General features: G+C 42.6%; 1 protein-coding gene across 1 annotated transcript; it reads right to left on the reverse strand.

Annotated features, from left to right (window-relative positions):
* Nucleotides 1-8,624: 8,624 nt before the first annotated feature.
* On the reverse strand, nt 8,625-12,607 carry LOC125310050. The gene is made up of 2 exons (XM_048267239.1): nt 12,247-12,607; nt 8,625-11,203 (listed from the first exon to the last, which is right to left on the reverse strand). Exons 1-2 carry the CDS (start codon nt 12,415-12,417, stop codon nt 9,479-9,481), a joined length of 1,896 nt encoding a protein of 631 aa, XP_048123196.1. The 5' UTR covers nt 12,418-12,607; the 3' UTR covers nt 8,625-9,478.
* Nucleotides 12,608-12,875: the final 268 nt, after the last annotated feature.

Here is a 12,875-nt window from a genome sequence, read left to right on the forward strand (position 1 = left end):
TACACACATCCACACACACATGTGCTTGCTCGCTGCGCCATGCTGTGCTCCCACCATTACACAGTGCTCTGTGCAGCATCGGAAAATGGCTGCCCTCCATCGGCTGATGTCACGGGGAAGTAGGCGCACATACAGAGGAAGAGGAAGTCTCTACAGAACACGCACAAAGAGAGAGAGAGGAAGAGAGAGAAAGAGAGTGGGAATTAGTGATAGAGAGAGATGAGAGAGAAAGAGTGAGGGAGTGAGGGAGAGAGAGAGTGGGAGAGACAGGGAGAGAGAAAGAGAGAGAGAAGGTAGAGAGAAAGAGAGGGGGGTGAGAGAGAGAGAGAGAGACTTTTTGACTTTTAAACCCCCTTTTATTGAACCATTGCATGGATCAAAAACCACCTTAAAACACTACAGTATAACCCCCCCCCCCCCCCCAGAGAGAGAGAGCAGTTGGTGCACAGTAGTGCCTCTTTGATGCAGATGTTTGCAGATTAAGATTAGGAGTCGTCGTGGCTTCCGATCTGAGCCGCCTGGCCTTTTGTTATTAATAGTGGCTTTTTAATCAGCCTCCGTCCCAGGACACAGAGCCGGCACAGCACAGACAGCAACACAGCCAATCCAGAGGGAGGGAGAAAGAGAGGGGGAGGGAAAGAGGGAGGGAGGAATGGAGAGAGAGCAAACGAGGGAAGGAGAGGATGAGAGAGAGAGGGAGAGAGGGAAGATGTGGATAAGAGAGGGAGGGAGTGTGAAAGGGAGAGAGAGAGGATGTGAAAAAAGGGATGGAGAGAAAGGATGAGAGAGAAACAGAAATGATGAGAATGAGGGAGTGAGGATGAGAGAGGTAGAGAGAGAGAATGAGAGAGTGAGAGAGAGGGGAGAGAGAACGCCTCTGGAAATGAAGATTCAGGCTTGTGAGGGGGATGGGAGCAGGCATGCATGCGTGTGCGTATCCGAGTGTGTAGTATAGCTCTGTTGCTCTAAACCCTTCTACATTAGTAACCTCCCAACAAGATGGCTGCGAACCCACACACACACACACACACACACACACACACACACACACACACACAGGCTCGGAGGCAGCCTCATTGATTTCAACACCCCAGCCATGGCTGTATTATTTAAATGTTAAAATGTCGATGTTGGTAATCAGGACCCGATTAAAGTGACAGCGCCAGGGCTGGACCTCTGAATGCGGCGGAATTATGAAAGCATCACGTAGGTGTTAAGATGGGTCCTTACCCCCATCTCCACCCAAAAAACACAGGCGATAAAGAGGCAGCCCCGTGCAAGGAGGTGCTGGCCGAGGGCTTTTTTGACAGAAATTGACAGTGACTTCCTCTCTCCCCCGGCCTGAACCGGTTTGAGCCTGACTGCAGGAGAACTGCAGCTGCCTGGCAATTTCCACAATAATCTTCTGCAGCTCCGGCTTCTGCTCAGCACACCACACCCCGAACCCCCCCATGCTTGTGCTCAGCCCCACCTACACAAATTCAGAAGTCCCTCCCCCCATCCGCACACACACACACACACACACACATTGCCCCCTGCAGCCTACAGAACGACCCCCCCCACACACACACACACAGATAGCCCCCCACCCCCATCTTAGCATCAATCGTATGGAGCTGCTCCTCTATCTGCTGAATCAGTACTACCCCCATGGACCTCTGGAGCTGACTGAACATGCAGATGAGTGATGACACACACACACATACACACACACACACACACACACACACACACAGGAGAGAGAGAGGAGGGAGACGAGAAGAGATGGGGGTGAGAAAGAGTGAGTGTGTGAGAAATGGGTAGAAAAATAGTCAAAGATCGAAGGAGAAAAAAAGAGACGAGAGGAGCATGAGAGTGTGAGAATAGCTGATATTAAATTATAAGCACTCTTCAAGAAAAATAGAATTTGTGAATTTGAATTGTGCATGCATTTGTTTCTTTATTAAATCAAGTGAAGGAGGCAATACATCTATGTAATTTCTCTTTAACATAAAGCAAAGCATTAAGGTGGTAAATCATCATCATAGTAATAACCTATAGTAATAGTAATAGTCATCATAGTAATAACATATATAAATATATAAATATATATATATATATATATATATATATATATACACTATGATATACTGTATATATATATATATATATATATATATATATATATATATATATATATATATATATATATATATATATAGTATATCATAGTATATATATATATAGATATAACGCACTATAAATATGGAGGTACCACTGAAAAGAGGTCATATTTCCATTCATTAATGAATGTCACCAAATGCAATCACACGACTGCATACAATACTTGCCATTTTCAGTTATACCAAACAGACTGGTGTAAGCAATAGTAATGAGCGTTATTGTCTTTCTCTCTTTCTCCTTTTCCCCATTTCCTTCTCTTTTACTCTTTCTACCGCTCCTATTCTCTCTTTTTCTATCTCCATTCCTCCCCCTCTCTTGTTAACTCGGCAGGGAATCACAGCTCATTACAATGCATTATTTTGTGGGCTTAGCAGGCTTTCGGATCGATAGCCAGCGCTGATAAAATTCTGACCTCTTTAATAGATTCACGGTGTCAGTCATGGCGGGCAGTGTGGGGATGTAGAGATGACCATCCCCCACCCTTCATTTCCCTCCACTCTCCTCCTCCATCTAACACACCATTTGCACTACTGCGGAAGGCACACGACTGCCTCGGTTTTTAAACATTTGTCCTCAACATACTGTATGTCAAAACATAAAAAAAGGAATCAGTCATGTGTGTGTATGTTTGTGAGGGTGTAAATTCACGCTCTACACATATTATACAATTTATAGAACATCCCATGCTATTTACAGAGATAAGAACACCAAATACATTAAGCTCTTAAAGTCTTACAGTTTGATTGCATTTCACAAAAAAATAAGTTCCCTTTGACGGAGGAAATATACAGCCTAAAATATTTTTGACACAAAAGGCATGTATCTTTTGATGGGATCCAATCATGTAAATAGTCCATAAATATTTGTTTAATAACACAGAATAATATTTCAATCCGTCTTTGTAGGATCTAGAAAAAACAATCCAACAATTCTACCATGAGAGCGAAAGAGGTAGAGAGAGAGTGTGCATAAAAGGGAAATGTATGTTTCCTTTATTTGAGGCTTTTCATATCATCACAAATGCCATTTTTGCCAGGCACAAAGAAATGTGGCTGCCTGGAAGTGAACAATGTGCACTCTAATTAAATGGAAACTCTTTAGGGAGATGGGGAAATGTAGTGTTAACAACCTTATGCCTATGCTAATCACTCTGAGTTATGCACGAGACTAATTATAAACTTGTATTAAAAGCCGGCCTTGTACCACCAGAGAGATGGGAAGGCCCCAGTTCAAGACTGATGTCTTCATACTGCCGGAAGCCTATCCAGGATTAAATCAGTTTGTTCTGACATTCAGCCCAAATCACCAGGAACATAAAGTACACATACGTTCATCAATGAGCATATGCATCTCTGCATTTGCCAGTGTGTGTGCGTGTCCTTTAGAGCAAAAGATATAGACATAGATTGAATGTGCTTCTCTGACAAATGGAAATGCATCTCTTTTAAGCTAATAAGTGTGATCATTCAAGGGGTAATTTTCACCAAAACATTTAAACAAAACATAAAGTAAATACTAGCAAGTTTAATGATATTGCTATGACATTGAATTTTTTTAGGGAATTTGTACTCAAGATAATTACAATGTAAATATAATATTATTGTATTCATAATAACACTGTCTAACACACTCTGAAATGTGTCTGTCATGTTCCCACATCTGATCGACACCTTGCAAGCATTTTTGGGCAACATGATTGTGTAATAGCATCTCCTGTGCACCATGCCGGTGGTTCCCTGAGTGAGGAGAGGTCATAGCCTACTGTCCTGTATGTCAGTGGCCAAGTGCATCTGGGCTGTGCTTGGGAGGGCCACTGGAATGGCTGACAGCAGGTCTTTCTCCCTGCCAGGACTCAGAATAGATTTTTCATTTCATTAGGGTTATCATGTCTTTGTAGACAAATTTAATTAGATGTAAATTGTGTGAGCGTGGACCTAAACTGAGTGTGTGTGTGTGTGTGTGGGGGCAATTATAGCACGCACACACCAAGGGCTTGGGGAGGTGTGTGTGTGTGTGCGTGTGGGGGGGGTTCAAGTGGCTGTCCGACAGTAAACACCACAAACACAAAGGATTTTGGCACACTGTTTGGCACTGTGTTTGAGCCTGCATAGCTCTGCAAAGCGTGAACAAAACAACCCTGATAGCAATTATTGTCTTCAGTATCACTGTTATAATCGTTATCATTAGCAATAGCCATCGCAATCACCATCACTGCTAAGTGGTTGCTAAGTGAGTGGTTTTAAAAAAGCCATTTGAGCTCATGTAGCAGTGCTACAATCATAGCTAAAAAATGGAGGGTATGTGTTTGTGTGTGTCTATTCGCAGACTTTTGACAATGCTATGATTTTGTGCTGACGCCAGGTCTTCTCAGGCTGCGAGTGATAACGATGGGTCTGCTGTCTTTGCCCATCTTTCACCAGGGCCCATTATCGGCGGTCCGGGCACTTTCTCCGCCAACCGCCTTCCCCATTATTACCTTTAAGTGGCTGTTTGTTAGCAGGGATATAGCATCTAAGAGAAACACACGGGTTTGAATGGGGGTCTCTGTCTGACACACTCTTGACACTTTCTGCTGGCTCCTCACAAAAAAAGTATCCCCTAACTATTCACAACTTTGTAGGGGTTTAAGACACCCGAGGCCCCATAGGGATGTCAAAGTTAATGCCTGTGATGTTTACAAATTGGCCTGTGAATTAACGCAGGCGACTGGGAGAAGTCAATTGGGTCCTTTGTCTGGATTGCTGGGAGCGGAGCTGAACAAAGCGTGGCGCCTCTTGTGTTGCCTCTTTTTCTCTTTCTTTCTCTCTCTCTCTTTTTTGAAACTTTTCTTTTCAGGCACTTGTCCCAGTAATTGGCTGTGGCCCTGGCGTCGAAATTCTCATGCTCCCTGGCAGTGCACTGAATACCCGTTGGCAACAGGGGGGCTGGAAGGGACGCACGAGCAAGGAACGCGGGGTGAATGCACGAGTGACATCCCTGCAAACAAAATCATATAGAAGATGCTTGCTGCATAACTGCATGCTGCTCCTTCCCTGAAAGACTCTTGCATACACACTTTCTCTCTCACACACACACACATTTTTCTGACAAAGACACACACACATCCACACATTCAAAAGAGGCCTGAACAGGTTACCCCCCTCCTCCATGTAAAAATCTATGTATTATTATCCATGATTACCTATTTCAATTCTGGGTCTACCTGCCATACATACAGATGAGAGTGGGACTGAAAATTGAGGTGCTTCAACACATTTAGCCTGTGCTGCATTTCGCCTGAGATTGGGCAAAATGGCGCTATCCACTGGAGTATAGCAACGCAGGGTGGTGATTACAGGCTGTGTGCTTTGGCTATGCGGCAGGTAAGCACGGGCCAAACTCCACTCAAAATCCATTCAGCACTTTTTATCCCCCTGAGACCGGGCAGGGAGGTAAAAAAAACGTAGCCTCCTGTAGCATTGTGGGGGGTTGTGTCAGTATGTGTGTGTGTGTTGGGGGGTTGTTCAACACACTGAATCATTTTCACTTCAAGCTGCCTGCCAGTGGGACCCGAGTGCAAACCCTGCACAGATAGCACCAGACCTGGGTTGCATCTGTGACTGAGCAGCCCTCCACCACAGTAGGGAGGATTCAAATATTCGAGGGGAAATGGAAGAACACAACCACAGGGAGGGGAGAGCACACACACACACACACACACACACACACACACACACACACAGAGAGGCAGGGATGTATGTGCCAGGGTCAGATCTGAAATGGGATGGATGCTAAAACGTGAAGGAAAACAACTAGAGGCAGACACACACATTATACACATGCATGTGACATACATCCAGTACCCTGGTAATAGGGAAGGGAGGGAGAGTTGTGATAGCCATGTGTGGGTGTGGGCCGAGAGTTGCAAGGACATAGTTGCCCACCATAATAATTCAGCCACCATGTTCCACCACCACCAATCCGAGCTTTGTGTGACTGAGTATGTGTGTTTGCATGTGTGTACACATCTGTGTGTGTTTACATTTGGGAGAGACAAATTGACTGAGCACACTTGGGTCTGCATAGAGTGTGTATATATGTGTGTAAGGGAGTGTTCTCTGTGCTTGTGTTTTGAGAGAAATCAATCATCATTGATTGAGTGAATAACGTATACACAACCTTGGGCACATGGAATATTAGTATAGCTATGTATGTCTGTATGTGTCGCTGTGTGTGTTTGTAAATGTGTCACCTAGGCCATGTATCCATTTCCCATAATCTCTCAGTCATCATGCCTTTTCTCTTCCCCTTCTATCCCCATACAGACCATCTATACCCTCACCTTACAACACCAGTAAGAACACCCATCCCCACCACTTCCATAGTCCTGAGCCTCATGGCCCTAGCAGACTGCTAGCTACTCTAGGGCAGCCAAATGCATTAGCAGGGTCTATATGTTGCAGCCATATGCTATGAGAAGGGTGGGAGATCGAGTTGTAGCCCCCACTGCGCACTGGCAGGCGAGGGGCATCAGACAGCGGGGCATTAAGGTAGTCTGGCATGGAGATAAACACACCTACAGGGCAGTTCTACAGGGCTGGCCCTTGTAAACAGTAAGCGAGCTGTCTCTCTCCCCCCCCCCCACACACACTCCAACTTCTTATTCTCTATCCTCCCGTACCACAGTAATGTAATTAACATGCTCGTTCCTCAGTGAGCACAATTGTGTTACACGATTTTACATTTAATTTACCACACACCCAAATGAAATGCTATCGGCTTGTGGACCAGATAATGAGGTGGCGCAGCGATACTGGAATGGGCGGTATCGGAATCCAATTAAGGTGTGCGACGCAAACGTAGGCTACAAACCGCGGGAACGGTACGAAGCAATCTTGCATGGCGCAGTGGGATCAACCATAGCAGTCACCCTGCAAGCCCAACATACACAAAACGCACCCAAAATCACAGCAAACATGTGATGACAAAGCACAGGCCAGACGTGTGAGGATTAAAGGCAGGGATGCATGCCCTCTGCTTTAAAGGGCTTGTATGGCTGCTGCTTTATCAGATGTTTAAACAGAGAGAGAGAGAGAGAGAGAGAGAGAGAGAGAGAGAGAGAGAGAGAGAGGATGGACTGCTGCAAAGACTACTCTGAGGCTTTGATTAATAATTCACAAAGCTATGAGTTGTCCCACAGGCCTAAGTCCCCTCTGCAATCCCATAGCTACCAACACACACTCACATACACAGAGTTACAAAGAGAAAGAGGCAAAGGCAACAAGGCGCACACACACAAACACAGAGGAAGAGGAAGAGAGAGGGGGGAGAGAGAGAAAGAAGCCAAGGCAACAAGCAGAGGCCCACACAAACGATCATGGCACCCACAAACACACATGAAAGCACACAGCTTTACAGAGATTCTGGGCATATGTGCAGAGTAATCATTAATTTATGGATTAATTAATTCATTAAAACATTTACACGCACCAAAGACTCAAAAGTAAAACACACACACATACAAAACATGGCATTCAATAAGATAAACAATGTGCTCACTTTTTTACTTTTCTTAAGACTAAAAAAAATGTATATCCAATACTGTTGTATTTGTGTTAGTTTTCTATCGAAATGGCAAGCTATTCAGTCTAAAAGCACATGTACAGACCTGAACACACTTTCGCAAGTACTCATGTAGTAAAATAGTGTTGTTGTAGCACTGGACATCCCAAATGACAAGTGTCTAAGGGATTCCTGCAGGCATACAACACAACCCTCAAGACAGAAAGCAACACGTGGTGTACTTAACTGGGGGAAATTGTCTGTTCATGTAATGTGGAAATTTCAGGTTGTAGGTGTGTATTTTTATGCATTAGGATAAAGTATGCAATCATAAATCCTATCATTATAAGACTGTTCCAAGTCAGCTCAACCATATTTTTTTCATTTCATTCTGAAATTTTTTTGAAAACTCACAAACACAGAGAACCCAAAAATGCATTTGTGTGACATTTATTGTAGAGATGTAATTTTAAACAGATGTACTTTCCATTATCACATGATTTTCCTCAAAGAGCTTTAGTTTCACATTAAGGCTTAAATAAGAATCACAATGGCGTAATCAATGGAGGCATTTCATCAATGACAAGTAGGCCTATTGATAACATATCCAAGTAGGACGATTAAGTGTGAAACACTGAACAGGCAAGCTGATTGGATTACATAAAAGGTACTCTCAGAGGCAAATTAAAAATGAGAATATTGAATACTAATAAAATTAATTTGCACATTCACATATGAAGAACGGTACTAGAATGAATATGCTACATACACACTCTTTTCCAGAGTAAGTCAACTAACAAACGAAGGCCCATGCAGCACATCATAATCGTCCCAACTGTGTAAACCAGAATTAATTTTTATCTACTGTATATGTATATATATATATATATATATATATATATATATATATATATACACACATATATACACACACATACACATTCACATTCACACACACACACACACATTCAATAATATTAAAATCTGGACCTACATAATATGCATCATAAAGACTAAGCATTTAGCATGTAAACAATAATTTTGTTAATGTCTATGCATGAGTTTATACAATCCTATGACCATGTGAAGTGTCTGTAGTGTGTATCAAATCACCAATATATTTTCATGTTTGTATTAGTATTTGATGGTTTATTCACATTAATGCATGTTATTTGAGCTGGATAAGATAATTTGGAAATAATCTGTTCCTAACCAGAAATCGTTCGTAGCATTGAAGCATATGATTAGCACTTGGACCAAAGTGGGCTACTCTGACTAAGCATAGAGTTGAAATACAAACTCATTTTGTGTATGCTTAGCGAAATTGCTTCATTGAACAGTCTGCAATTCTAACAAAAGGTTGCTGATATTTGACCTCAACTGACAATCAACTGACAACTCTCCCTTTTGTACTCCTGTAGCAACATATTTTTGTCTACAATCTTAGATAGCTCAGTCTTAGCCACTGATTGTTTCTTATTTACAGGTTCACGACAGACTTTTTTTTTTCAGTACACACACAGAATGGATAGCTTGAGGACTGTGAGGAAAATAAGTAACTGAATTTGACAAAATGTGTATCGGACTGGAATCACTGACTCCACCTTTAACATACAGGAAGGCAAAAGGCTAAAAACGTATATAAATGTAAGGACTAAAATATAGGACTTACAGTATAAAATCCCCCTATTGACAATTATATGTTGATTTAATGTTTCGAAAAGCAAACAGTAAAACTCAAACGGGCAACCTGATGACCTGAGTGAAACAGCCATTATACTGTTGTACAAATAGGCAACCCGTTGTAGCGCAAGAGAAGCAGTTGTTCAAGATGCTCATCGCTTACACAGCTCTGTTGTGGGGTGCAGACACCACCATGACTGAAGAGACGATCTACGGGCGCACTAGATGTCAGGATGGTGTTGAACTTGAGGAAGAGCTTGCTGATGCTCGGATAGTCTTGGAGGCATTGCAGTGTCTTTGTTGTCGACTCGAGGTAACGTTGAACCTCCAATTTTGGGCCACGTTGGTTGCTTGAGTCCCTTGGTCCAAAGTTGAAGAACTCGTCCTCCAGCTTCATGTCATCGCTGTCCGACTCGTCTTCAGCATCTGGGTCAATGTGAACTGCTTCCCCCATCAATGCTGTTTTTAAGTCACCTCTTTCAGGTTCGGACAGCCACCATAGGCGAAACTGTGGCATGGTTGCTGCCGCTAATTTGGCATTCTGATTGGAGAAGATAGGCGCAAACCTTCTGTCTATTCCTGCGAGGAGAGAGTCGATTATGTCTGGGAAAATGCACGTCTTGGTTTTCTTCTCCCTCAGCCTCTGCTTCAGGGTAAGCAGCGTAGGAATGGCCAACCCAAAGAAACATCTGTCTTCCCCTTGAAAGATGTTGAGCGAGATGGCCAAAGGTTTCAAGACCTCTACGTATTCCTTCAAGAAGCAAATTTCATTCAAAAGCAGCTTAGCTACATTCTTTCGGTAACAGAGTTCCTCAAGTTGGACATCATTGAGAGACATCAGATCTTCAATAGCCTCATACTCAAAGTTCCAGCGAGTGATACGTGATGTGACTTTGACTGGCTTTTCGTCCTCTGTAGCCTCTGAAGGCTGATGGACTTTACTCCACAGAGCTGAGCATTTAGCCATTGCGCTGGAGTACACACTACAAGTTGTGTGCTGCGTCAGCGCTTTCACCAGGTCTTCAGTGGCAACTAAACTGAGCACATGGGCAATGCACTGCTGATGAGGGGGCAAAAAGAGGACAGCACCCTCTTGAGGTGGTGTGGAGAGGAGAGCATTTAAGTCAAAAAATTCACTCACCTCACCTTCATCCTCCTGGTCCTCAACGCCCAGAAACTCATGGAAAGCTTGTACAAAACTGCTGCCACTGGCAGTTACCAATGCCTGGACTTTTTTTTCAAGACTGTATGCTACATGCACCTCGTGAATCTTTGCAGCAATTGTGTCATATGTAAGTGTGCCTCGGATCCTGGTGCAAGCAAGAGCCGCTGACTTCCTTTGTAGGTCAGTTGAGTCTACCCAGTGACACATCATGGTGAGGTAACTCTTCTTGCGAGCTGTCCAGATATCTACGGTTGTACACACAGACAGCACATCATTCAGCTTTGCTTTCAGCTCTTCTCTCATTTGTATCTGTTCTCTCTGAAGCCTGTCCACCAGTGTCTCTTTCGTCATCACCATCATGCCACCACTTACTCCTTCAATTAGTTTCTTAAAGCCAGGCTGCTCCAGCAGGGAAGGAGGCTGCAGGCCCTCCATTATGAAATTGAAGATGAGCGAATCCACCACTGCCTGTGATTCATCATGTGTCACTTCTTGCTCAAACTGTTCAGGAGTTTCAATTTTGACTTGCATCGCAGGAGGTTCCCATTGCATTATTTGGTCAAAGCTGCTGGGCCCGGGTTCTGACTTCTCTTGTTTTCCCGCTCGAGGTTTTTTTGTTTTGAACAATTGAAATACCCCCATGTGTCTTCTCTAAAATGCAACAGGCAAACATTGTTGTAGATTAGTATTACAGTAAAAACAGAAAAGTTAAATGCATCATTATTTCTCACAATCATACTGTCATAAGAGGTATTTTAGAGAAAAGAAAATGCTCGAAACATCTAATTTTTGTAATTTAGCCTATTTAACCACATAAAAAAAAAAAACAGTCAATTTCTATATCAGATTCATTAGATTACATCTTCATTTAGTTCTTAATGTCATTGCCTTTATTACAATTCTCATAACTAGTATTATAATTCTTACTACTGTTTTCTTAGTATAATGAGTAGCCTAAACAAGCTACACCATATTTGTGTGTTATATTTGCTAATATATGACAAATATCATTAACACACTGATTTGTTGATTAGTTGCAGTGTCAATATCAGGCTTCATAACAAAATATTCTCACTGATCGTATTATTTCAGTCGTTATGAAAATCTGCTGAATTCAGCCATATCACTCCTTTCCAGGGCGCATGGGCTTCCCATTCAGACTTTTATTTTGATATTTCCAAAACCCGGAAATGCCGTAACCAACACTCGTGTAGGAAACAAACATCTTGCTAGATTGTTTCTAATTACATTAAACTCAAGCTGCAGTGGAACCCTACATTACGATTTAAAGAGTATTTGACCAACTAGCACTCTTTTATCGTAGTTTGGATACAGTTGCATAAAAGATACTCAGACGCCTGCGGGCTCAGTGATACTGCGTGGTTTATAACCACAGCACAGCGTAGACCGCTGTTCTGAGCTCACGTTACAAGTAACGTTGGCCAATGTTTTTAAGCACAATGTGTTGCGGTTAGCCAGAGCATTGCTCAAACAGGAGATGGTTAAGACATTGCACTGTGAAAAGCTTGATCGCGTCGCAATATTCCCAATACATTTAATTAAATAAGGAGTGAAATCTAAGCGAGACTTATATAGGCTACTTCAACTCCAGCCTCCCAGTTGGTGAGCAGCTAGCCGTTCACGTTAGCTTGCTGAAACAAAAGAGCACAGCAAAGTTAGCAGAGAAAACTCACCTCCAAATGCTTCTTCAAATTTGATGTCGAATATCTGGATGTCGACAAAAGATTAACCTTTGGCGAGCACAAATTGCACATTACGACTACATTTTTGCCACGCATGTTTTGGAACGTGAAAAGATGACGATATTGCCAGGCATTGAAAACATTTCTCTGACATGGTTCCATCTCAAAATTGAACGTCTTTTCCGACAATGTGCACGAACCGTTCGAAACTAAAATGAAACCACCACGTTTCTAGAGTCTATCATTTGAGTTGATTACAAATAGATCACATCTGTAATCTAATTACATTAACATTATATTGATTACAAGTAATCAGTTTACTGTACTATTCGGTATCGTGTAAGTAGATATGTGTGTCCGAGGGTTAAATTCCTTCACGGCGATGACTCGCGCACTTTGGTTCCTAGTGGGAGACGCCCTGTCTAATAGTTAGTTTACTTCCAGTCATGGTTATCCTCCTCGCCATAAAATGGATTGTAACAAAGTATTTTGAGCCAGAAGGGATTTACGAACCTATTCTTTGATGAGACAGTGAACATTTTATTGTCCCACAACCTCAAAATCCATAAGAAATTATGCAAATAAGCCTGACTAGGAGACCTCATGTTGGGATGCACTTT

The sequence above is a fragment of the Alosa alosa genome, chromosome 16 (genome assembly GCF_017589495.1).
Source record: "Alosa alosa isolate M-15738 ecotype Scorff River chromosome 16, AALO_Geno_1.1, whole genome shotgun sequence".
NCBI classification, from domain to species: Eukaryota; Metazoa; Chordata; class Actinopteri; order Clupeiformes; family Clupeidae; genus Alosa; species Alosa alosa.

What these genes read in the sequence shown, in the direction of transcription:
- LOC125310050 (XM_048267239.1), bottom strand. Translation starts at nt 12,417, where the DNA reads ATGGAACCATGTCAGAGAAATGTTTTCAATGCCTGGCAATATCGTCAT. An exon ending in ATTTGAAGAAGCATTTGGAG is followed by an intron (nt 11,204 to 12,246) that starts GTGAGTTTTCTC and finishes GTTGCATTTTAG; the next exon opens with AGAAGACACATGGGGGTATT.